Source organism: Oncorhynchus nerka, linkage group LG25, assembly GCF_034236695.1.
Source record: "Oncorhynchus nerka isolate Pitt River linkage group LG25, Oner_Uvic_2.0, whole genome shotgun sequence".
NCBI classification, from domain to species: Eukaryota; Metazoa; Chordata; class Actinopteri; order Salmoniformes; family Salmonidae; genus Oncorhynchus; species Oncorhynchus nerka.
In genome coordinates this window covers 31,766,069-31,793,632 of record NC_088420.1, presented here as the reverse complement: position 1 = coordinate 31,793,632, position 27,564 = coordinate 31,766,069, and the positions used below count along the sequence as shown (strand labels likewise).

Here is a 27,564-nt window from a genome sequence, read left to right as displayed (position 1 = left end):
CTAGTAAAAATCCCTGTCTTAGGTCAGTTCGGATCACCACTTCATTTTAAGAATGTGAAATGTCAGAATAATAGTAGAGAGAATGATTTATTTCAGCTTTTATTTCTTTCAGCACATTCCAAGTGTGTTAAAAGTTGACATACACTCAATTAGTATTTGGTAGCATTGCCTTTAAATTGTTTAACTTGGGTCAAACGTTTCAGGTAACCTTTTGGCCCATTCCTCCTGACAGAACTGGTGTAACTGAATCAGGATTGTAGGCCTCCTTGCTTGCACACGCTTTTTCAGTTATGCCCACACATTTTCTATAGGATTGAGGTCAGGACTTTGTGATGGCCACTCCAATACCTTGACTTTGTTGTCCTTAAGACATTTTGCCACAAATTTGGAAGTATGCTCGGGGTCATTGTCCATTCGGAAGTCCCATTTGCGACCAAGCTTTAAGTTCCTGATTGGTGTCTTGAGATGTTGCTTCAATATATCCACTTAATTTTCCTTACTCATAATGCCATCTATTTTGTGAAGTGCACCAGTCCCACCTGCAGCAAAACACCCCCACAACATGATGCTGCCAACCCCGTGCTTCACGGTTGGGATGGTGTTCTTCGGCTGGCAAGCCTCACCATTGTTCCTCCAAACGTAACTAGGGTCATTATGGCCAAACAGTTATATTTTTGTTTCATCAGACCAGAGGACATTTCTCCAAAAAGTATGATCTTTGTCCCCATGTGCAGTTGCAAACCGTAGTCTGGCTTTTTTACGGCGGTTTTGGAGCAGTGGCTTATTCCTTGCTGAGCGGCCTTTCAGGTTATGTCGATATCGGACTCGTTTTACTTTGGATATAGATACTTTTTGTTTCCTCCAGCATCTTCACAGGGTCCTCTGCTGTTGTTCTGGGATTTATTTGCACTTTTCGCACCAAAGTACATTCTTCTCTAGGAGACAGAATGTGTCTCCTTCCTGAGCGGTATGACGGCTGCGTGGTCCCATGGTGTTTATACTTAAGGTACTATTGTTTGTACAGATGAACGGGGCATTTACCTTCAGGCATTTGGAAATTGCTCCCAAGGATGAACCAGACTTGTGGAGGTCTACAATTCCTTTCCTGAGGTCTTGGCTGATTTCTTTTGATTTTCCCATGATGTCAAACAAAGAGGCACTGGGTTTGAAGGTAGGCTTTGCAATACATCCACAGGTACACCTCCAACTGACTCAAATTATGTCAATTAGCTTATCAGAAGCTTCTAAAGCCATAACTTAATTTTCTGGAATTTTCCAAGCTGTTTAAAGTCACAGTCATCTTAGTGTATGTAAACTTCTGACCCACTGGAATTGTGATACAGTGAATTATAAGTGAAATAATCTGTCTGTAAACAATTGATGGGAAAATTACTTGTCATGCACAAAGTAGATGTCCTAACCGACTTGCCAAAACTATATAGTTTGTTAACAAGAAATTTGTGGAGTGGTTGAAAAACAAGTTTTAATGACTCCAACCTAAGTGGCAGATAGCCTAGTTGTTGGGCCAGTAACTGAAAGTTTGCTAGATCGAATCCCTTAGCTGACAAGGTCAAGCTCTGTCATTCTGCCCCTGAACAAGTCACTGTTCCTAGGCCCTTATTGTAAATAACAATTTGTTCTTAACTGACTTGCCTAGTTAAATAAAGGTAAAATTATAAATGAAAAAACTTCAGACTTCAACTGTTTATGGTTTCCAGTTTGCATAGTGAAGTCCAGTGAAGTTCCTTGGGGGCTGTCTTGGTATCGGCTTGAGGGGCGATATATACGGCTGTGACAATAAACTAATATAATTCTCTTGGGAGATAATATGGTCGGCATTTGATTGTAAGGAATTGCAGGTCAGGTGTTGTTACAATAACACCATGAGTTGTTAATCATGAAACATACACCCATGCCCTTCTTCTTCCCAGGAAGATTTTTATTCATCCCGGAGGCTGTACTGACTCCGACAGCATATCCTGAGAAAGCCATGTTTCCGTGAAACAGAGTATGTTACAATCTCTGATGTCTCTCTGGAAAGCAATCAGTGCCTTGATTTCGTCAACTTTGTTATCTAAGGACTGGACGTTAGCGAGTAATATACTCGGAAGCGACGTCTGACTAGAAGACCGTTGTTTTAGGTCGGCTTCTGGAATCAGTTCAAATGCCCTGGGTGGTGCGAACAAGACTCCTCTTTGAGGACTTTTAGGTCAGTCCTATTCCTGGTCGTAGTGCTGGTAAGTTGACGCCACTCTGCTATCCAATAGATCTTCCCGGTTGTATGTAATAACACAAGATTTTCTGGGCTAACAATGTAAAATAAAACGAAATACTGCAAAGTTTCCTAAGGATTAGAAGCGAGGCAGCCCTCTCTGTCTGTGCTATTTTCATTAAGTAGTGGTTTCTTTGCAGCAATTCGACCAAGGCCTGATTCACGCAGTTTCATCTGAACAGTTGATGTTGAGATATGTCTGTTACTTAAACTCTGTGAAGCATTTATTTGGGCTGCATTTTCTGAGGCTGGTAACTCAGTAATGAACTTATCTTCTGCAGCAGAGGTGACTCTGGGTCTTCCTTTCCTGTAGCGAACCTCATGAGAGCCAAATTCATCATAGCGCTTGATGGTTTTTGCGACTGCACTTGAAGAAACTTTCAAAGTTTTCCGTATTAACTGACCTTCATTACCTAAAGTAATGATATGGACTGTCGTTTCTCTTTGCTTATTTGAGCTGTTCATGACAAAATATGGACTGGGTCTTTTACCAAATAGGGCTTTCTTCTGTATACCACCCCTTCCTTGTCACACCACAACTGATTGGCTCAAATGCATTAAGAAGGAAAGAATTTCCACAAATGAACTTTTAACAAGGTGTAACCGTATAACTTTAGTCCGTCCCCTCGCCCATACCCGGGCTCGAACCAGGGACCCTCTGCACACATCAACAACTGACACCCACGAAGCATCGTTACCCATCGCTCCACAAAAGCTGCGGCCCTTGCAGAGCAAGGGGAACCACTACTTCAAGGTCTGAAAGCGAGTGACGTCACCGATTGAAATGCTATTAGCGCGCACCACCGCTAACTAGCTAGCCATTTCACATCCGTTACAAAGGCACACCTGTTAATTGAAATGCATTCTAGGTGACTACCTCATGAAGCTGGTTGAGAGAATGCCAAGAGTGTGCAAAGCTGTCATCAATGCAAAGGGTGGCTACTTTGAAGAATCTCAAATCTAAAATAGATGTCGATTTGTTTAACACTTTTTTGGTTACTGCATGATTCCATATGTGTTATTTCGTCTTTTTGATGTCTTCACTATTATTCTACAATGTCCAAATAAAGAAAAACCAAAACTTTTGACTGGTACTGTATATAAATATATACATTGGAAATTATGCAGACAATTACATTGATAGAAGCCACAATCTATTTACAATATTAAAGCTGATCCACCCACTAGTTGTTTAAAAAATAAATAATAATAATAATTAAAAGTGGGGTAAGGTGCGTCAACAGGTGTGTCGTAGGTTATTTCTAAAGAATTGGTTATAATGTTTTTGATTACCATGCGCAGAGGAGTTCATTCATTGAGATGTACATGAGTTACTTGCTGGATAAAGACACAGGAAAGTACTCAAATTCTGTGACACACCCGACTCAAACGCTGAACAGTCAGAACTTAATGCAATATACAGATTTCAGTGGTTATCATGACGTCACATGCATCAATGACCCGCATTCCCAGACGACAGGGAAGTGGGGAAATCCACTTACTTCGCATCTCCACGGGAGAAGTGGTCACCGTGTGGTTCCCCAGATCTGACATCCATCCTGCCTCCGGGGCCGGGAGCTCTTCCATCACTCAACTCACGAGAAGAAACTTGTACGACTGAATCAGACACAATGTACATTCATCCAGTACAGGAGGGAAGACGCCCAGCAAGGAAAGTACAGTGTGGTGTACACAGACCAGCAGTGCCTAGAGCTAGAGGAGTGGCAGTACAGCCGCTACATCACCATCAGGAGGAAGACAGAGCTGGCCCTGGGCCTCAGCCTCTCAGAGAGACAGGTACAGATCTGGTTCCAGAACAGCCGCTACATCACCATCAAGAGGAAGACAGAGCTGGCCCTGGGTCTCAGCCTCTCAGAGAGACAGGTACAGATCTGGTTCCAGAACAGCCAGATCTGGTTCCAGAACACCATCAGGAGGAAGACAGAGCTGGCCCTGGGCCTCAGCCTCTCAGAGAGACAGGTACAGATCTGGTTCCAGAACAGCCGCTACATCACCATCAGGAGGAAGACAGAGCTGGCCCTGGGCCTCAGCCTCTCAGAGAGACAGGTACAGATCTGGTTCCAGAACAGCAGAGCTGCTATATCACCATCAGGAGGAAGACAGAGCTGGCCCTGGGCCTCAGCCTCTCAGAGAGACAGGTACAGATCTGGTTCCAGAACAGCCGCTACATCACCATCAGGAGGAAGACAGAGCTGGCCCTGGGCCTCAGGCTCTCAGAGAGACAGGTACAGATCTGGTTCCAGAACAGCCGCTACATCACCATCAGGAGGAAGACAGAGCTGGCCCTGGGCCTCAGCCTCTCAGAGAGACAGGTACAGATCTGGTTCCAGAACAGCCGCTACATCACCATCAGGAGGAAGACAGCGCTGGCCCTGGGCTTCAGCATCTCAGAGAGACAGGTACAGATCTGGTTCCAGAACAGGTGAGCCAAGGAGAGAAAGATTACCAAGAAGATCCAGCTGTACCAGCAGGCCTCTAAGACCTCAGCCACCCTGACCCTTACCCTATCCAGACTTGCTGACCCCGGAAATGACTCCATGGCAACCAGCTTCAACAGCAGCAGCTTGTTGTCAGAGACAATATCAATCAAAGAGGAGTACTGAGGAGTTCCTTTACTGTGGACAAACTGTACAACACTTGAATACCCGTATTAAACTGCTGATCCCATAAATAAAAAAAGATAGCTAGGTGGGACAACCAAATATTACTGGCAAAGTAAGTACACTTTTCATCAATAAATCAGCAAAGCCGGATATTAGACAACCCTCCCCTATTTTGGACCCCCCTCACCCCAGTAAATTATGAACTGTCCCTAGATATAACACATTAAACCTGAAGATAGCACAAACATTATGCAAATTAGTTTTGTTTATACAGTAAGAGAGGGGTATGACAATAATCAGTTCTCTTTCATATGCCTAAGCTCTTTCCTAATGCTGATATTCAGTGGGAATATCCTACTTGATTTTGCTGGATTAGCTTTAAACATGACTTTCTTTTGGCAACTGCCCTGGCAAAAATGGTAATCTGCAATACCATGGTTATATGGCACACTGCAAGCACTCCATAGAGCATTCCCATCACACGATATAATGGATTTTGTTACCTCTGTCTGTTTTTATCTACCTCTTTTTCTCAACCCCTCTCTCTTCCTTTGTCTTTCTCTTTCCCAGTCTCTGTACCTGATTCGTCAGGAGATGGCGGTATCCCAGAAGCAGCTGGGAGAGTTCTGCGAGGCCCTGAAGCAGTACCTGAAGAATGTCTCTGCCCAAAGAGACTGCTTCCAGTGGGTCCACCTATTTCCCTTTATCTGTCATTGTCAATCTTTCATAATAGTGGCCTTTTGTCTGCTGTGTGTGTTTTATTTATGGCTGATCTATTCCCAACCTCACTGGTTATTTGTGGAACCCTGCTCAAGTACTTTAGCAATCCTCAATACACAATTTAATATGCGAGACTGATTCTTGACTCCAGTGACTTCTGCACTGACACATTTCTCTATTAACACGATTGTGTCATGCCTTTACAAATCCTCATATTCATCTCTGGAGTGATGGGCTGTGCCTTCATAATGCTTGTTTTGTCACAATGCTCAGCAAGGTACTAAACCCATCCCCCGGTATAATGGCAGGAAGCTCAGGGGAGAGAACATGAATAGATATGAGGAAATAAAGAGTACAAATAAGTCAACATTACAGTGACCTTGGTTGAGGGAGATAGGGAGAGACAGAGAGCCTCTGAGTGCTGGTGTGTGCAGGTTAGTAATGGTTGAGAATCCATCTGACAGAGAAAGGATGTGCTGAATGTGGGCTGAAGAGGCAATCAGACCTGGGAAAGGTGTCTGGCCGCTGGATAAACCTGTTAGACACGCTGTTCTCCTCTGCCTCGCCACAACCATCATCAACCAGGAGGAATCTCCATGTGACAAGGGACCATGGAGTGGAAAATAGGGTTGAGCAGATTAGAGAAAGCTGGGTTTAGTTGGACAGAGCCTCTGATCTTTTGCTCTGAGGTAGCCTACTACAAAACCTCCAAGTACACTACAGCACTGCTGTCATAACGAGGATATTTCTTTATCAATAACTGCTTTGAAGAGAAGATGACATGTACAGTTGAAGTCAGAAGTTCACATACACTTAGGTTGGAGTCATTAAAAGTAGTTTTTCAACCACTCCACAAATTTCTTGTTAATAACAAACTATAGTTTTGGCAAGTCGGTTAGGACATCTACTTTGTGCATGACACAAGTAATTTTCCCATCAATTGTTTACAGACCAATTATTTCACTGTATCATCAATTCACTGTATCACAATTCCAGTGGGTCAGAAGTTTACATACAATAAGTTGACTGTGCCTTTAAACAGCTTGGAAAATTCCAGAAAATTATGTCATGACTTTAGAAGCTTCTGATAGGCTAATTGACATAATTTGAGTCAGTTGGAGGTGTACCTGTGGATGTATTGCAAGGCCTACCTTCAAACTCAGTGCCTCTTTGCTTGACGTCATGGGAAAATCAAATGAAATCAGCCAAGACCTCAGGAAAATAATTGTAGACCTCCACAAGTCTGGTTCATCCTTGGGAGCAATTTCCAAATGCCTGAAGGTACCCGTTCATCTGTACAAACAATAGTACTTTAAGTATAAACACCATGGAACCACGCAGCCGTCATACCGCTCAGGAAGGAGACGCGTTCTGTCACCTAGAGATGAATGTACTTTGGTGCAAAAAGTGCAAATCAATCCCAGAACAACAGTAAAGGACCTTGTGAAGATGCTGGAGGAAACAGGTACAAAAGTACCTCGACATAACCTGAAAGGCCGCTCAGCAAGGAAGGAGTCACTGCTCCAAAACCGCCATAAAAAAGCCAGACTACGGTTTGCAACTGCACATATGGGGACAAAGATCATACTTTTTGGAGAAATGTCCTCTGGTTTGATGAAACAAAAATAGATCTGTTTGGCCATAATGACCATCGTTATGTTTGTAGGAAAAAGGGGGAGGCTTGCAAGCCGAAGAACACCATCCCAACCGTGAAGCACGGTGTTGGCAGCATCATTTTGTGGGGGTGCTTTGCTGCATAAGGGACTGGAGCACTTAACAAAATAGATGGCTTCATGAGTAAGGAAAATGATGTGGATATATTGAAGCAAAATCTCACGAAATCAGTCAGGAAGTTAAAGCTTGGTCGCAAATGGGCTGAAATAAATAATTTTCTCTACTATTATTCTGACATTTCACATTCTTAAAATAATGTGGTGGTCCTAACAGACCTAAGACAGGGAATTTTTATGAGGATTGAATGTCAGGAATTGTGAAAAACTGAGTTTAAATGTATTTGGCTAAGGTGTATGTAAACTTCCAACTTCAAATGTACAAATGTATCTTATTTCCTATCATGCGAATCAATGTAGCAGCAGATTCTTAGGCCGTTTAAGACTCAGTTCAAAAGGACTAGTTCCTCTACAGTTCGTTTCAGAGCGACTCCCTGGAGCCAAGTCCAGGAAATGGGCCGCATGTTGTCAGCAGCGTTTTGTAATCTCATCATAATGCACGTAGGGACGGTGAATAATTTATCACTGAGGAATTGGGCTCTGAGTCTGTACTGCTTCTACTGCTGCTGCTGAATAGGCAATTTTCTTGTCTCTTTTCTAGTCTCACTCAACACCACCACAATCTAGGTCTGACACTTTCTTGTCCTCCTTCTCATCTCTTTACTCTCTATATATAAGCGGTCGCATCTGCACTCGGTCCGCAGGTAGTATTACATTTCATTTCATTACATTTCATTATAGTACAACGGTTTGATTTGTCTAATCTTAGCAATTTTTCTTCTTAGCTAGCTACATAGCCATCTTTGTATCATAGATAATTGCGTAATTATCGTATTTCGTCGTCCTAACGCAGTCTACACCGCCCTGCAGCTAGCTAGCTAGCTAACGTCTACCGTTAGCTAGTCCACCGTCTACCGATTAGCAGCACAACTTACACTCAACTGAACGACTTGATTAGTGTAGTGTTAGCTAGCTACATAGTTGTCTTTGCTGTCTTCGTATCGAAGATAATTGTGTAGTTTAGAGTGTGTAGTTTTAGAGTGATTATCTTAATTTACCGAGGTTAGCTAGCCAGCTATTTGTCGTCCTTAACGTAACAGAACTTCCGCACTCAACAATCCGGTCGCATTTCGCTTCGCTCCACAGGTAGTATCACATTTTTCATTTCATTACAGTACAACGGCTTGATTTGTTTGATCGTAGCTAGCTTCTGGTCAGCGGGGTGGTGGCACCGGGATCCTCATCTCTCCCAAGTGGTCATTCTCTCTTTCTCCCCTTACCCATCTGTCTATCGCCTCCTTTGAATTCCATGCTGTCACAGTTACCAGCCCTTTCAAGCTTAACATCCTTATCATTTATCGCCCTCCAGGTTCCCTCGGAGAGTTCATCAATGAGCTTGATGCCTTGATAAGCTCCTTTCCTGAGGACGGCTCACCTCTTACAGTTCTGGGCGACTTTAACCTCCCCACGTCTACCTTTGACTCATTCCTCTCTGCCTCCTTCTTTCCACTCCTCTCCTCTTTTGACCTCACCCTCTCACCTTCCCCCCCTACTCACAAGGCAGGAAATACGCTCGACCTCATCTTTACTAGATGCTGTTCTTCCACTAACCTCATTGCAACTCCCCTCCAAGTCTCCGACCACTACCTTGTATCCTTTTCCCTCTCGCTCTCATCCAACACTTCCCACACTGCCCCTACTCGGATGGTATCGCGCCGTCCCAACCTTCGCTCTCTCTCCCCCGCTACTCTCTCCTCTTCCATCCTATCATCTCTTCCCTCTGCTCAAACCTTCTCCAACCTATCTCCTGATTCTGCCTCCTCAACCCTCCTCTCCTCCCTTTCTGCATCCTTTGACTCTCTATGTCCCCTATCCTCCAGGCCGGCTCGGTCCTCCCCTCCCGCTCCGTGGCTCAACGACTCATTGCGAGCTCACAGAACAGGGCTCCGGGCAGCCGAGCGGAAATGGAGGAAAACTCGCCTCCCTGCGGACCTGACATCCTTTCACTCCCTCCTCTCTACATTTTCCTCTTCTCTCTCTGCTGCTAAAGCCACTTTCTACCACTCTAAATTCCAAGCATCTGCCTCTAACCCTAGGAAGCTCTTTGCAACCTTCTCCTCCCTCCTGAATCCTCCTCCCCCTCCCCCCTCCTCTCTGCAGATGACTTCGTCAACCATTTTGAAAAGAAGGTCGACGACATCCGATCCTCGTTTGCTAAGTCAAACGACACCGCTGGTTCTGCTCACACTGCCCTACCCTGTGCTCTGACCTCTTTCTCCCCCTCTCTCCAGATGAAATCTCGCGTCTTGTGACGGCCGGCCGCCCAACAACCTGCCCGCTTGACCCTATCCCCTCCTCTCTTCTCCAGACCATTTCCGGAGACCTTCTCCCTTACCTCACCTCGCTCATCAACTCATCCCTGACCGCTGGCTACGTCCCTTCCGTCTTCAAGAGAGCGAGAGCTGCACCCCTTCTGAAAAAACCTACACTCGATCCCTCCGATGTCAACAACTACAGACCAGTATCCCTTCTTTCTTTTCTCTCCAAAACTCTTGAACGTGCCGTCCTTGGCCAGCTCTCCCGCTATCTCTCTCAGAATGACCTTCTTGATCCAAATCAGTCAGGTTTCAAGACTAGTCATTCAACTGAGAGACTGCTCTTCTCTGTATCACGGAGGCGCTCCGCACTGCTAAAGCTAACTCTCTCTCTCTCTGCTCTCATCCTTCTAGACCTATCGGCTGCCTTCGATACTGTGAACCATCAGATCCTCCTCTCCACCCTCTCCGAGTTGGGCATCTCCCGGCGCGGCCACGCTTGGATTGCATCCTACCTGACAGGTCGCTCCTACCAGGTGGCGTGGCGAGAATCCGTCTCCACACCACGTGCTCTCACCACTGGTGTCCCCCAGGGCTCTGTTCTAGGCCCTCTCCTATTCTCGCTATACACCAAGTCACTTGGCTCTGTCATAACCTCACATGGTCTCTCCTATCATTGCTATGCAGACGACACACAATTAATCTTCTCCTTTCCCCCTCCTGATGATCAGGTGGCGAATCGCATCTCTGCATGTCTGGCAGACATATCAGTGTGGATGACGGATCACCACCTCAAGCTGAACCTCGGCAAGACGGAGCTGCTCTTCCTCCCGGGGAAGGACTGCCCGTTCCATGATCTCGCCATCACGGTTGACAACTCCATTGTGTCCTCCTCCCAGAGCGCTAAGAACCTTGGTGTGATCCTGGACAACACCCTGTCGTTCTCAACTAACATCAAGGCGGTGGCCCGTTCCTGTAGGTTCATGCTCTACAACATCCGCAGAGTACGACCCTGCCTCACACAGGAAGCGGTGCAGGTCCTAATCCAGGCACTCGTCATCTCCCGTCTGGATTACTGCAACTCGCTGTTGGCTGGGCTCCCTGCCTGTGCCATTAAACCCCTACAACTCATCCAGAACGCCGCAGCCCGTCTGGTGTTCAACCTTCCCAAGTTCTCTCACGTCACCCGCTCCTCCGCTCTCTCCACTGGCTTCCAGTTGAAGCTCGCATCCGCTACAAGACCATGGTGCTTGCCTACGGAGCTGTGAGGGGAACGGCACCTCAGTACCTCCAGGCTCTGATCAGGCCCTACACCCAAACAAGGGCACTGCGTTCATCCACCTCTGGCCTGCTCGCCTCCCTACCACTGAGGAAGTACAGTTCCCGCTCAGCCCAGTCAAAACTGTTCGCTGCTCTGGCCCCCCAATGGTGGAACAAACTCCCTCACGACGCCAGGACAGCGGAGTCAATCACCACCTTCCGGAGACACCTGAAACCCCACCTCTTTAAGGAATACCTAGGATAGGATAAAGTAATCCCTCTCACCCCCTTAAAAGATTTAGATGCACTACTGTTCCACTGGATGTCATAAGGTGAATGCACCAATTTGTAAGTCGCTCTGGATAAGAGCGTCTGCTAAATGACTTAAATGTAAATGTAAATGTAAGTGCTTATATATGGTACTAATACATCCTGTCAAACTCCATAAGAATATGTCCTCCTTTTTAGTCATTTAACTCACAGTCTCAGAGACACACAAACGCTGGCAAAGTTATGGGAAGGAAGCACACAAATGAATGCACAGACGCACACTCAATCAACCTCCCACTGTCCACAGCTTTCTTTTGGATGGACACACACTGACTTGGACAAAATGTTTCTTTGGTTTGATTAATGTGATTGTTGAGCCTTGCACAGCATCTGCCCGTCAAATGAAACAATGTAGTGGTCTAATATAGATGTTACCTCCAACAGAGAGCTGCTAGCCATAATGGAAGCGTTCAGCGGGTCAATAAGACATGTCAGGAGTCTCTCCTGTGGAGTTGTGAGCTCCACTGTGATGGAAGCCATTATAAAACCCAGCTCATACAGTAGAACTGTTCTACTGCACTAAACCCAAGGCACAACTCATCCATCTGAACCACTACTGCCCTCCAGTGGAAGATAATGGGTGGGAAGTGAGTGGAGCTGAAGTCAAGTGACTATGGGTGTCTACTGCTATGGTTTATGTGGTGTGAAAGTGTTTCTTTGCTTAACTACCACACATAACTACTACCACATATGCTTATTGGCAATGAACTCTATTAGGATATTTCATAGTTCTCCAATGTCCACTGCCCATTATTGACTTTCCAATGCCTTACTATCTTTCTTTTTATTCCTTTCTTTCTCAGTGTGACTGCAGTGCGGCTGCCAGATGGACTCTCCTTCGTGGTGTATGAGTTCTGGGATGGAGAGGAGGAGTGGAAAAAGTAAGACCTAGATATGTGTCAGATTTGACCTCGTTCCTCTCTCTCCCACATCTCCTGAACCTTGACTCATTGGTGTTTTTATAATCCCATAGGTCCAATGTTCACACACCTTACAGTCTTCACATTTTTCTGCTTTAAAACGTTTAAAACGTTTAAAATCTCAAAAGGGATAAAAAATAAAATACAAAAATGATACCGATCTACACAACCTACTACTTTCAAAGTTAAAGAAAAAGTATTAAACATTTTCCAAAGGAATAAATATAACAAAACAAAGAAGTTTTGATTGTGTATGTCTTCACACCCCAGAGTTAATATTTTGGCAGCCATAACATCTGTGAATCATTGTGAATAAGATTTGACCAACTTTGCACAACTCTTAGGGCAACATTTATCCACTGTTTTTGTCAAAATTGCTCAAGCTCATTGATGGATGATGGATATTCAAACCTTGTCTCTGTCTTTCAAGCAGATTTTAAGTCAGGACTGAGACTGGACTACTCATGAACACTCAACACCTCTTGGAAAAGCCATTCTGGTTTGTCTTTGGCATTGAAAATTGTAATTGTCCTGCTGAAAAATAAAACTATATCCCAGGGTTAGGTTTTCAGAAGACAGAGGTGGGTTTTCCTCTAACGTTTTGACTAGGCTTTGCTGCTTTCATATTTCTTTAGATCCTGACAAACTCCCCAATCCCGGCAGGTGACATGCATACCCGTAACGTGATGCTGTCACCACAATACTTGAAAATGCAGTTGTATTGGATGTGCCCCAAGCCTGCAGATTTTCATTTAGGCCGAAAAGTGTCTTTGCCGGGTTGTTTTGCAGTATTACTTAGCGGCCTTGTTGGAAACAGAATGGATGACTTTGTTGTTGGTGGCAGCATCATGTTATGGGTATGCTTGTCACCAGCAGGGACTGGGATAGGATAAAAATAAATATCAAAGGAGCAAAAACTGGGTAAAAAGGTTAGAGGAAACCCTGCCTCAGTCTTGTAGAGACCTAACCCCTGGGATAGTTTTCTTTTTTAGCGTGAAAATTACACACATTTTAATGCCAAAGACACACTGGAATGGCTTTCCAATAGGTGTTGTGTGTTCCTGAATGGTCCAGTCTCATTCCAGAGACAAGGTTTGAATATTTCTATCCATCAACGACTCCCAACCAAATTTACTGAGCTTGAACAATTTTGACAAAAACAATAGATATACACTGAGTGTACAAAACATTATGAACACTGCCCTTTCCATGACATAGACTGACCAGGTGAATCCAGATGAAATCTACATTATGGTCCCTTATTAATGTCAGTTGTTTAATCCACTTCAAATAAGTGTAGATGAAGGGGAGGAGACAGGTTAAAAAATGATTTTTAAGCCTTGAGAGAATTGAGACATGGATTGTGTATGTATACCATTCAGAGGGTGAATGGTCAGGACAAAAGATTTAAGTACCTTTGAACAGGGTATGGTAGCCTGGCACACCGTCAAGAACTGCAACGCTGCTGGGTTTTTCACGCTCAACAGTTTCCCATGTGTATCAGGAATTGTCCACCACCCAAAGTTGGTAGAATCTTATTCAAAATGTTTTGCAGCTGTAATGGCTGCCAAAGGTGCTTCCACCAAGTATTAACTCTGGGGTGTGAAGACATATGCAATCAAGACATCCTTTAAAAATATATGTAAATCATTAATTTGGAAAATATCCTATACTTTTTCTTAAACTTTGGAAGTGTGGAGAACAAAAACCTAATTATTATTTATTGTTTTATTTTAAGGCAGCGAAATTTGAAGACTGTGCAAGGGATGTGTAGACTCACTATGCACTGTGTCTGTATTTCTTACATGATTGGGTGGATGAATATAGAAGAGCCATCGTTGCTTAGTGTTTTTGTTGTTCATTCTAAGGTAACATCTGGAGTCAGTCTTTGGTTAAGTAGAGGTCAGTGGAGACTCCTCAGAGGAGGAAGGGGATGACCAACCTCCTCAGTGAATTTCATAGAAATAAAAATAGTGAAACATTTAAAAAGTTATAATTTTTAGATAAAACTATATTAAATATATTCACGTCATAAAATAACTGATAAAATACACTGTTCTGCTATTCCGGTCTACAGTAGCCTCAATGGCTGACAAGGTAAAAATCTGTCATTCTTCCCCTGAACAAGGCAGTTAACCCACTGTTCCTAGGCCGCCATTGTAAATACGAATTTGTTCTTAACTGACTTGCCTAGTTAAATAATGGTTAAATAGAATTTAAAAAACAGAAAAAACGAGCAGTCTGTATGGTAGCACCATGGTGTAGCCAGAGGACAGCTAGCTTACGTCCTCCTCTGGGTACATTGACTGCAATACAAAACCTAGGAGGCTCATGGTTCTCACCCCCTTCCATAGACTTACACAGTAATTATGACAACTTCCCAGAGGACGTCCTCTAACCTATCAGAGCTCTTTCAGCATGATCTGATATGTTGTCCACCCAATCAAAGGATCAGAGAATGAATCTAGTACTGAAAGCATAAGCTACAGCTAGCTATCACTGCAGTGCATGAAATGTGGTGAGTAGTTGACTCAAAGAGAGAGAAAAACAGTAATTAATTTCTGAAAAAATGAAGGAGAAGCAAGAGAGAGATATTTAGTCTTTTTTTTTCATTTTCACTTTCACTTACTTAGCTAGCAAATGCAGCTAGACAGTTTAGCCTACTCAAACACCCGGCTCAAACAGAGGGATGTATGTTAGGTAGCTAACTATGACTATCCAAAACAATACTATGATTTTTCCAAGTCAGGGTAAGCTTTTGGTTTTATTCATTTATTGTCACCGGGGCCCGCCGGTGTAACTGCTAAACTGCTTACTAACTGTATACTGTACAAATGACTGTAACATGTTAAGTAACACGTTAATTCTATTAGCTATGTTGACTATGACGTTACTTTGGCTAATATGGTGACAACAATGTAGGCTGTGTGTAGCGGTTATTATATGGTTTGGCTTGGAAAGGTTTTTTCGCTTGGTCACACGCAGCTGATGTGTTGTGCATTGAAGTCCACAAGTGAAGGGAAAAGGTGAGAGGAGGAGAGTGCGTAAATGCGAGAAGGAATACAACATGGCTGCTATGAAAGTGAACTGTGTTTACGTGTGATCAGGGGTGTATTCATTCTGCCAATTCTGTTGAAAAACGTTTCTTAAACAGAAGCAAACATAATGAAACAAGGATAAATATACCTGAATTTGTCCAATAGAAACTCTAGTTTGCAATGGTTGTACTAATGATTACACCCTAGATCAGCTAGATGCAGGCAAGAAAGAGTGTGCCAGGCGGTATTGAATATGTCACTATCTGTCCATGTGTCACTGTCTGTCACTTAAAAAAATTATCTTGACATGTGTGCACCTACAGTATATTGTAAACTTTCATTCATAGGCTAGGTTGTAACAACCTCATGATGGGTATAGGGAAAATTTGAATATAATGTAGTAGCCTAAACCTATGGACATTACATTGAGCTGGGTGAATGGAATATGAATGACAGTCATCCAATATGCTGTAATAAAAACAAAAAACAATCGTCCTCCTTCATCTTAAACGGCACAGACCACCAAATGTACAGTATGTGACTCTACAGCAGCAGGAATCAATTCAAATCAGTATATTTGTCACGTGCGCCGAATACAACAGGTATACTTACAGTGAAATGCTTACTTACGGGCTCTAACCAATAGTGCAAAAAAGGCAATAGGTAAGTAAAGAAATAAAACAACAGTAAAAAAGACAGGCTATATACAGTAGCGAGGCTATAAACGTAGCGAGGCTACATACAGACACCGGTTAGTCAGGCTGATTGAGGTAGTATGTACATGTAGATATGGTTAAAGTGACTATGCATATATGATGAACAGAGAGTAGCAGTAGCGTAATCTAGCTACAGCTAGAATAAGGCTAACATAATTCCTTATTGATGATTTTGGGGATGTGCTGAGGCTGTAATGCGTCTTTATCTTGTATGTTCTCATTAATATTTTACTGCTCACAATCACAATATAATCTATGGGGCATACTGAAGAAGTGAGTGAGCGTGCATATGTCCTTGTCTGTCTTTGTGTGATTTTATGTCCTCCACCTCTGTCCTCAGACACCTCCAGACTGCATCTTCCAAGGCCTTTCAACATGTTAAAGTGGACACTCTGTGCCAGCCCGAGGCTGTGTCCACTGTCGCTGTGCCAGGTTAGTCTCCTGAGAGGGCAACCAGGTTTCAGAGAATTTCATTTTGTTCTATACATAAATCCGAGACACTCGATTTAGTATGATATGTTACGTTTGCTGTGGTTACATAAGACAGATGCTTACATAAGGCAAAACAAAAGGAGGGTAGTTGGTCGGGGTAGATGGGTGGGCGTAGTAACAAGAGTTGCGAGTTCGAATCTCATCACAGATAACTTTAGCATTTTAGCTTACTTACTACTTTTTTGCTACATTCCAACTACTTAGCATGTTAGCTAACCCTTTTCCTAATGTTAACTATTTTAGCTAACCCTTCACCTAAAGCTAACCCTTTTAGCTAACGCTTCCCCTAACCCTAACCGTTTCACCTAACTCCTAAACTAGCTAACATTAGCTACTATTAGCTACCTATTATCCGTAACATATCATACGAATTGTAATCATATGAAATTGGTGATGGACATCCACAAATTAATACATACCACACAAAACGTAGCATATTGTACTAAATGGAGTGTCTTGGATATACGTAGGAATAATACGAAATGCTCTGAGTCCAGGTTGGAGAGGGATGCTGGCATAGTGCCATGTGTCTGGGATGGATGAGGAGCCCTTAATGCAAGGGAACCTACTGGGGAGAGATGTGTTCAATGTAGAGCAGGAACAGTCAGGGAAGCACATACCTTGATATTTATCGTTGTGGACTTATTGTTATTGGCATGAATGCATAAGGCCTTATGTCATAGACTTACCCCATACAAACCTGAAAATGTATGACATTAAATGTGAATTATATTACACAGTGTATTGTCACATTTGAGCAGAGAAACAGTAGATGAGTGTCAATGTGTGAGTGTGTTAATGATAGACTTGTTTTTTTGTATTCCTGAGCTGCTTGTGTCTTAACTGAACTCCCCCTCTGTCTCTCTCCCTGCAGCCGCCTGGTGCAGCCTGAGCAGAGACTGACGGGGGTGGGGCCAGATTGCCTGAGTCTGCAACACCCACCATCCTTAGCTCCCCCTTAACCTCCCTCACCCTCTCTCTCTCACCCTCACAACCCCTCTCTTTCTCTCTTTTGTAAGTACATGTTTACACAGTGTCTGTTTGATATTGAGGCAAAATGGAATGCGTCAATTGCAGTGAATATTGAACAGTGCATTAAAGCGAGATTACCTCCATCCAATGCATTTCTTCATCATATCATTCACCCTCAAGTCATGGTAGAAATGACGTGAACTGTTAACCTGCTTTTGAGGCTCTCGTGCATGTCATCCATTTTGACTAAAGACATGAACCTGCTACTGCTAATGGTAGACTAATAGAACGCTCAACATTCGTCTCTATCAAGCGGTTAAGGTTGTTTCTTCCGTTGTGTTAAAAGTACATGTATGAATCAGCACTGGATATATTAGCTGTTAAAGTCTAGTAAAATTATATGAAAAAATGTTATATTATAATTATATTTGTATTGATGTCTTTCGTGATACAGTGCAAAATTATGAAGAAAAAGCAATTACTACAAAAGTAGCAAAACTTGGTTTGCTGCAGCAGTTCCCTTGTTGACCAACACAATCTCAAGCCTTATACATCAGCATATGGTTGAGGTTGTAAGTGGGTACCTAGGCAGGATTTCCCATAAACACACACTAATTAGATTTTAAACATCTAACGCACAGCCCCATCTTACAATCACAATGTTCATTGCAATTGAGCAAAAAGGAGATGTTTACACACCTATCAAGCAAAATGATAGTAACAGAAAATATATCAGAATGTTCACCCACCAGCCCAGTTAGAGAAGAACCTCTTGTGCACATCTAGGACCATGACGACTTTGTCCAACCCCAATTTCACTAACCGGAAATCAACATGATCAAACAGAGACCTAGTCAAAAACCACAATGTACATAAATGGAATATAGCGATTAAGATATATAACGTATGAGAGTATTAGAAATTATCAAAATATGAATGTTATCTATAAAGAATAATGTATGAATCACTCATCTTGATCAACCTTTAGAGGGCGGAATATTTCACCTACCTCGCCATTTAATTTTTTTGTTTGTCCTGTAAGCACATGAAGGTCATGGCAAGCCTGTCCTTAACCAATGGGGGAATATCAAACTCTCCCTCCCCAGGATAACATTCTCAGATAATATCAAGTAATAACAAATACTGTCCTTGTGCACTGTAAAATAAATAAAACGGTTTGTTTACTTGCCTTTGATCATAACTAGGACCACCACTGAAATGGAATGAACTCATGTCCAGTTCAATCTCTGGTGCTAGGTCACATTACACTTTACCTTGAGAGAACCCTGGACTTCTCAGTGTTAATGCACCTGTGATATTAATCAATAATGAATAGCACGCCTTGGGCTTTATATTAGCCTCAGCATCAGTATTACAGAATGGAGCAAGTGCATGGATCCCTTGTTGACAGACGTGGGGAAATTCTACTGGAAAGGTTTTCTATTTATCCGTTGCTTCTGTTGGGTTCTGTATGAACAGGTCAGAGCCAGCCAGACAAAAAAAATGCCAATACTATTTCTATAACATTCCTGGCTGTTCCCTAAACTGTGCAATCAATTTTTTCTCTCCTTATCCCTCACTTGAGTGCATGTTCAAATGAATGTCCAGTAACTTATTTGCTGTAGTATTTAGCCATGCTATTTTCAATGGGTTTTGTGTGTTTCTTATTTTTCTTTTATAGTATTCCTATAAAGGACAGACGAAACAAAAATATATATGAATAGAAAATGCCATACAGAATGAACATTCACTTTTATGGCAATGTTTAATGAAATACTAATTCTTATACTTATGTATGTTTCAGTAAAATGGCTTTCTCTCTTTGAGTGTAGAGACTTATTGCAGGGATGCAAGTACTATATTTAGTCTTAACGTTGTTGAAATTCTAGATCATGTAGAGTGATGCAACTCAATAAAATGGTAATACTGAAATAAACCATGAATCTGTTGCTTGATTGCTTTACATTTCTGGGAAAGCATGCAGTCGACACGTATGAAGACAAGCGAAACAAGTGCCAGTGCATATTTCCTATTAAACTTCTTTTTTTAAACTTCTGACAAACATGTCAATACAATGATGAATATCGATATACTGTTCACAGAAGGCCAGTAACCGAAAGGTCGCTGTTAAGAATCCCAGTCGACTAGGTAAAAAAAAGATCTATTGATGTGCCTTTGAGCAAGGCACTTAACCCTAATTGCTCCAAGTCTAGAACCAACAGAACCCTGAACAGCATCTAACCCCAAACCATACAACTGCTAAAGATGTTAACGAAATAGCTACCCACATCTGCATTGAACCTTTTTGCATAAACTGTTTTTACTCACTCACTTGGCTGTTAGCATTATCATGAAAAGGGGCATGAGGGAAGCCCTACAATATTACCTTTTTCTAAGTGGCGAGAACAGTAACCTTTAGAAAAGTAACCTTTAGATATGTGGTACTTCTCTAAAATGTAGTTTTGTAATTTAGTAAAACAATTCGACCTCAAGAAAATTGAGTTTGAAAAAGGTCATGTTTTTGCTGTGAGTCAAAGTAGTAACCTTGGTAACCACAGGTTGTTTTCCCCACAGGCGGGCAGTGCCGCGACGTTATATCTAATACCGACTGGGTCTATAGGAAAACTCTTTGAAGAACCCTTTTTGGTTCCAGGTAGAACCCTTTCCACAGGGGGTTCTACATGGAGACCAAAAGGGTTCTACCTGAAACCAAAAAGGGTTCTACTATGGAACCCTTTTTCTAAGAGTGTGCAGTCGTATAGTCGCTGTGTTCACTACAATCACTTGGTGCTATCAGATAGAGTATTGAAAGGATGAGCCAAGTTAGGGAGTAGATGACCAGGCAGAAGAACACAGACAACACAGAGATGAACACCCAGTGGGACAGGCTTTTGTTCTCCATGCTGCTGCATGTTGCTGTAGATGGCTGTGCAAGCCTCGTGACACTGGAGCACAGAATGATACAGAACAGGACAAGGCAGATTCAGAATGCAAAGCACAGATAAACATGGCTACATAGACCTGAGACTGAGACTTGTGTCACTCATATAGCTCTAATTTTCACAGACAGTTCTCACAGGAAAAAGAGCCCCAACAATTAATCCTTTGAATCATTCTGGTGTCCAGTTAGTCTCAATGTAAGAGCCAGAGAAGCAATCAATAGTATGGGGCTCCAAAGCTGTTAATGCTCATAGGACGTCAAAGCCTTTGTCATGAGCTGAGACAAGCTTCCAATGCAAAAGTATACATTGCATAAGCAAAGTTCTCCCAGGTTTCATCAATATGTTCCTCCAACATTCCTCCATCCCACCTTCCTTCCGGATCTCCATCATTCCTTTTTCTTCTCCAGCTAAGTAATCAATCAGCCTGAGGGTGGAGGGGCTCAGCTAGCTGGGCTTTGTGGGCCTCTTTTAGCTTCGTATGAACCATCCTGATCTCGCAAGCTTAAGTTCGGTTTCGCTAAACGGATAGTTTAACAGAATGTAAGCTTGAGAGATCAGGATGGTTCGTACAACACTAGTTCTCTCTCCCACTGCCCTTTAATTGCATTTCTGATCATCCTCCTGTGTTCCCTTGGTTACTCAGAACATTACAACAAAAAATACCTCTGGAAGAAAAGTGGAAAATAACACTTGTTTTCAATCTTACCTATGTTCAAATATTGAACAGAGAACCAGCTCTCCTTAGCCATTTTAAAGAGCAGGATAGCCTGAGGCTCGACTGGACTGTGATGGGTTTCCAGACAGCTCCTCAATTGACCAGAATTTGGGGTAAATGCCAGACCTTTAACCATTGGCTTCATAAAGAAAATGATCTAACCTCACTAGTAACCTCTTTGAAAACCAGACATGATTTAAGCCGTACTCACCTGAAAGCCAAAGCAGATGGTCGGGATAACGCTGAACATCGAAGGCATAGAGCTTATTCTACAGAGAGCCAACAACAAAACTATGGAAAGGCTTTTTCTGAAGTACCTGGTCTGACCTTTGAGGCAATGTCAGTCTTTTACAGTTCGTGTGTCAATCACACTGAAAAATTACAATGTGTGGGCGGCTGATGGCCATGACTTCAATCCCAAACAGTCAAAATGTTGTTGAAAATTAAACTACCTTTAACAAGAGCAGAATGTTTAGAAGTTACTTTTATTAAAATATCATCTTATATCCTGATCTCACAGACCTAGATGCATAAAAGGCTACATTTAACTTTGACAGCATTTTTCTACCTAGCACATAGACCTATCATAGAGGCCTATCATAAACTCCTATCTATTGTTCACCTCAGATTATATAAAAAAGATAGAAATGACTCATATTAATTGGGATTACAAGCACTCACCCACTACTGTAGAGGGTGGATATGTGCACCTCACGTTCCTCTCTTGTGTGATATTTCAGAACGATGGACACTGTTAGGTATGTAGCGGCCAGAGTACCTAAAATACTTCAAAGAGGGGGAAAGGCTTGAGTATAACATGATATTGAATATGGCAGCAACAGACATGTCAATATTGCAATGTTATGCACCAAGTAGTCTTTGCAATGCCATATTAAACTGCCCATAAATACCTCACCTGATGTACTTCTGAATACTGATCTCTTTAGGGATGGAGAGAGGGAGGATGAGGAAGACACACAGGAGGATGAGGACAAAATGTGGGTCTGTTTACCAGTGGAATGGCATGTCTGCTTCATGTAATCCAGTTATCAACACAAACACAAATGACATCATGAAACATGTATCAGATATAATGTTGACAATCTATATCATTAACCCATTTCCTATGAGCATCATTACATAATGAGAAGGATGGGGGGAAACAAAATCAGATGATTTCAAAGGCTCCAGAAGAAATAATTCAGGAAGGAATTTCTATAACATAATCCAGCAAGAGATCTCAGGGAGTCATGTGGTCACGGAGATGACTCACATTTCTCCAGCTGGTCCGTTACTATGACCAGGAAAGCCACAGAGATCATGAAGAGGTTGAAGAGAACACGACCTCACAGAGTTGCCCGATCGCAGGCCCACACACATCCTTCACCACGGCTTGGTATGTGTTCTGACCACTGATGGAGGAGGAGTAGCCCAGGATTACCAGGCCACTGATGAGGAACACCGGGGACACCTGGGGCAGAGGGATAAAAATACAATCAAGAGGTTGCTCAGTGGGAGAAGAGAGATGTTATTGATCAGTGAATTAGAGAGTAGGCCTATGAAGGATAAAAGTGATGAGAGGAAGGGATAACCAGAGGGAATGTCAGAGGTGAATATCAGTTATTACACTAGTCTAAAGAATGCTTGTGTTCTTTATATTGATTCTATATAAAATGCAATAACTGGAAATCATTTGACCTTTCCCAAAAATAATCACCTACACCCAATTTCAGAAGGTTCACCAGCGCATGAAATTACATGTCAAGTAAGTCAATGGGATTTAGTAGAGATAGAGTAGATTGGATTGTTTAAATTGGTTTGAATTAAGTTTAAAATCAGGAGGAGATTGTTAGTGATGGTTGTAAATGAGTTAAAGAACAGGAATATAGGCTATACATGTTTTGTTTACCAGGGTCAGCAACTTGGTCTCAGAGCATTTAGTATTATTCTGTATGTAAATCTGAGACAGTACATTTAGTATGATATGTATGGTATGTATTAATTTGTGGATGTCCATCACCCATTTCATATGATATGTTACGAATTACAAATCGAATTATATGTTACAAATTTTCAAAACATACAATATAAGTTTATAAGTTTAGGAGTTAGGTTAAAGGGTTAGGGTTAGCTAACATGCTAAGTAGTTGGAAAGTAAAAAAGTAGTAAAAAGTTATAAAGTAATTAGGTAACAGTCTAAAGTTCTCTGCGATTAAATTTGAACTTGCAATCTTTGGGTTGCTAGACGTTCGTGTTATACGCCCACCCATCCAACCACCCTACTTTCATTTTTGCCTTAAGTAACGTTTTGTCTTATGTAACCATACCAAACTTAACATATCATACAAAATACAGTGTCTCAGATTTATGTACAGAATAATACGAAATGCTCTGAGACCAGGTTGGGGTCACTAAAGTCACTAACCATTTCCACGGCGACTGCAGTGTGAAAGCCCAAGGGAAATTGAGAAGTCCCGCACCAAGCGCAGATTTGAGCATGAGGAAAACTGCTCCCATATATGCAAGTCTTGGGCCGTCTGTATCGAGCACGGGCTTGGCCAGCAAGCTGATGCTTTCTCTCGCCAACTCTTCCATGCTTGGTCAGACTTGCTCCAAACTCTTTGAAAAACCTATGCAACTCGTGCCAGGTGGTATTCACATGAATATGCTCAACATGAACTGGAAAGTAGGCTGGAGCAGGGAGGATTGAAAGTGGAGGTGTCTCCCAAGTTTTCAAACCAATGATAACCATGCTCCACTTGTTTCCAATTTCAAAAGAGTCTACCCTTTATGAATTACCACGTGAACAAACTGTCAATGATCAATATTCATTATTTCATTCAGATAGGTGATATGAGTCAGGCAGATCGCTCAAGAGTGACTTTGAAATTGGACGCTGATTCACATCCTGAGGACGTCGGGAAATTCCACAAGGAGCAACAGTGAGCACTACTACCATCAAGTAGGCTTGGGTTTTGATAGGGCGTTATGGGTGGGGGTGGCGAATGGGTGTAATCCCAGAAGGCTGTATATTCGATCCCAGTGGTGGACACTTAATTTAAAAACATTTGTCAACCCGGGGTGTCAAAAAACACTGACATTTGACATTTGGAGCAACTTCAAAATTATATATTTGGAGAAGCATGAATAAATATCTAATTGAGAGCTTGTTGACCTGAGTGACCCAAGTTGACCTGCACTGGTGGCCTCAAGTTAATCAAGGCAGCAACAAGTAGCCCATGATGTTTTTCGAAATACAAAACTATAACCAAATGTTGTAAAGTCGTGATGATCTTACAGCCAGTCTAATATATCCAGTAATTTGTCCAGTAAAGTATATGCCCCTTGATTTTGAAGAATTACTTATAAAGATCATGCTTTTGTTTAGCTTCAAATCATGGTTTAAAAAGTAATGTTGCTCTCATGGAATGTAAGTCCTGTCCTTGAGCACTACAGACAGGGGACAGTGAGACATTTTTTACATTTAGCGTCACTACGACTAGGGAAATATAGTATTTGTTCTAACAAAGATAGTGTATATTTCAGGATGTTGTGTATCCCTGGAAATAATCAGAATTGATAACAGTTATTAAAACATAGCTTGTCCCCCCCTGGAAAAAGAGGTTTCGACACAACTTGTGGTATGTGGTAAGTTGAGCATAGAGGCAGGGTAAGTGGCTTTGGGGTAAGTGCTGGTAGGTCAAAGTTTAAGTAATGGAATATGGGTGTGGTATATTGTATATCTTAAATGTATGCCTACATTCAGATCACAGGAGGTTGGTGGCACCTTAATTGGGGAGGACGGGCTCGTGGTAATGGCTGGAGCGGAATCAGAATCAAATTCAAACAGTTTGATGCCATTCCATTCGCTCCGTTCCAGTCATTATTATGAGCCGTCCTCCCCTCAACAGCCTCCACTGATTCGGATATACAGTAGATCTCTGTTCAATATCCCTTTGTCTTCCATTTCTTGACCAGATGTCTGGGACAAGGATGTTGTTTCGATGTGCCAATTGGGAGACAAGTTCTCTGCATGAGGCTACTAAGCCCAAGAAACTGGTCGGCAAGAATGTGACCACACCGGTCTGAAAATGTGGACACAATCAGAATGTGGATAAGATCAGGACAAAGAATGCATGTCAAAGCTCTGTTAATACCTGGTTCTAGACCCCAAATTATGAAAAAAACTAATTTGGTTTTGTATGCTACCGAGTAGCACAGCAGTCTAAGGCACTGCATCTCAGTGCTAGAGGCGTCACTACAGACCCTGGTTCAATCCCGGGCTGTATCACAACCGGCCGTGATCAGGAGTCCCATAGGGCGGCGAAAAATTGACCCAGCATCATCTAGGTTACTCTGATAGAGTTCAGTGTGTCAAATCGGAGGGTCTGCTGTCCGGACCTCTGGCAGTCTCCACAGGGTTCAATTCTTGGACCGACTCTCTTCTCTGTATACATCAATGATGTCGCTCTTGCTGCTGGTGAGTCTCTGATCCACCTCTACGCAGACGACACCATTCTGTATACTTCTGGCCCTTCTTTGGACACTGTGTTAACAACACTCCAGGCAAGCTTCAATGCCATTACAACTCTCCTTCCGTGGCCTCCAATTGCTCTTAAATACAAGTAAAACTAAATGCATGCTCTTCAACCGATCGCTGCCTGCCCCTGCCCGCTTGTCTAACATCACTACTCTGGACGGCTCCGACTTAGAATACGTGGACAACTACAAATACCTAGGTGTCTGGTTAGACTGTAAACTCTCCTTCAAGACCCACATCAAGCATCTCCAATCCAAAGTTAAATCTAGAATTGGCTTCCTATTTCGCAACAAAGCATTCTTCACTCATGATGCCAAACATACCCTTGTAAAACTGACAATCCTACCAATCCTCGACTTCGCGATGTCATTTACAAAATAGCCTCCAATACCCTACTCAACAAATTGGATGCAGTCTATCACAGTGCCATCCGTTTTGTCACCAAAGCCCCATATACTACCCACCATTGCGACCTGTACGCTCTCATTGGCTGGCCCTCGCTTCATACTCGTCGCCAAACCCACTGGCTCCATGTCATTTTTATTTTTTATTTATTTCACCTTTATTTAACCAGGTAGGCTAGTTGAGAACAAGTTCTCATTTGCAACTGCGACCTGGCCAAGATAAAGCATAGCAGTGTGAACAGACAACACAGAGTTACACATGGAGTAAACAATTAACAAGTCAATAACACAGTAGAGAAAAAAGGGGAGTCTATATACAATGTGTGCAAAAGGCATGAGGTAGGCGAATAATTACAATTTTGCAGATTAACACTGGAGTGATAAATGATCAGATGGTCATGTAGAGATATTGGTGTGCAAAAGAGCAGAAAAGTAAATAAATAAAAACAGTATGGGGATGAGGTAGGTGAAAATGGGTGGGCTATTTACCAATAGACTATGTACAGCTGCAGCGATCGGTTAGCTGCTCAGATAGCTGATGTTTGAAGTTGGTGAGGGAGATAAAAGTCTCCAACTTCAGCGATTTTTGCAATTCGTTCCAGTCACAGGCAGCAGAGTACTGGAACGAAAGGCGGCCAATTGAGGTGTTGGCTTTAGGGATGATCAATGAGATACACCTGCTGGAGCGCGTGCTACGGATGGGTGTTGCCATCGTGACCAGTGAACTGAGATAAGGCGGAGCTTTACCTAGCATGGACTTGTAGATGACCTGGAGCCAGTGGGTCTGGCGACGAATATGTAGCGAGGGCCAGCCGACTAGAGCATACAAGTCGCAGTGGTGGGTGGTATAAGGTGCTTTAGTGACAAAGCGGATGGCACTGCGATAGACTGCATCCAGTTTGCTGAGTAGAGTGTTGGAAGCCATTTTGTAGATGACATCGCCGAAGTCGAGGATCGGTAGGATAGTCAGTTTTACTAGGGTAAGCTTGGCGGCGTGAGTGAAGGAGGCTTTGTTGCGGAATAGAAAGCCGACTCTTGATTTGATTTTCGATTGGAGATGTTTGATATGAGTCTGGAAGGAGAGTTTGCAGTCTAGCCAGACACCTAGGTACTTATAGATGTCCACATATTCAAGGTCGGAACCATCCAGGGTGGTGATGCTAGTCGGGCATGCGGGTGCAGGCAGCGATCGGTTGAAAAGCATGCATTTGGTTTTACTAGCGTTTAAGAGCAGTTGGAGGCCACGGAAGGAGTGTTGTATGGCATTGAAGCTCGTTTGGAGGTTAGATAGCACAGTGTCCAATGACGGGCCGAAAGTATATAGAATGGTGTCGTCTGCGTAGAGGTGGATCAGGGAATCACCCGCAGCAAGAGCAACATCATTGATATATACAGAGAAAAGAGTCGGCCCGAGAATTGAACCCTGTGGCACCCCCATAGAGACTGCTAGAGGACCGGACAGCATGCCCTCCGATTTGACACACTGAACTCTGTCATCTACAAGACCCTGCTAGGTAAAGTCCCCCCTTATCTCAGCTCGCTGGTCACCATAGCATCACCCACCTGTAGCACGC

General features: G+C 42.8%; 2 protein-coding genes and 1 pseudogene across 3 annotated transcripts in view; 2 read left to right on the top strand and 1 right to left on the bottom strand.

Annotated features, from left to right (window-relative positions):
- Window positions 1-17,537, top strand: part of necab2 (N-terminal EF-hand calcium binding protein 2) — a 132,881-nt gene extending 115,344 nt beyond the window's left edge. For both annotated transcript variants that reach the window (XM_029634229.2, XM_029634228.2), the window contains 4 exons: window positions 5,467-5,579; window positions 12,055-12,132; window positions 16,266-16,357; window positions 17,292-17,537. In XM_029634229.2, coding sequence (XP_029490089.1) covers window positions 5,467-5,579; window positions 12,055-12,132; window positions 16,266-16,357; window positions 17,292-17,320 — 312 coding nt within the window. In that variant the 3' untranslated portion in view covers window positions 17,321-17,537. The remainder of the gene's footprint in view (window positions 1-5,466; window positions 5,580-12,054; window positions 12,133-16,265; window positions 16,358-17,291) is intronic.
- Window positions 3,564-5,458, top strand: LOC135564521 (homeobox protein CDX-1-like; annotated as a pseudogene).
- Window positions 17,538-20,129: 2,592 nt separating the features above from the next.
- slc38a8a (solute carrier family 38 member 8a) lies at window positions 20,130-23,711 on the bottom strand. The gene is given in 9 exon segments (XM_065009932.1): window positions 20,130-20,306; window positions 20,308-20,334; window positions 21,258-21,315; window positions 21,728-21,832; window positions 21,963-22,107; window positions 22,311-22,382; window positions 22,385-22,517; window positions 23,472-23,494; window positions 23,497-23,711. Coding segments are annotated over 9 exon segments (885 nt in total). The 5' UTR covers window positions 23,642-23,711.
- Window positions 23,712-27,564: the final 3,853 nt, after the last annotated feature.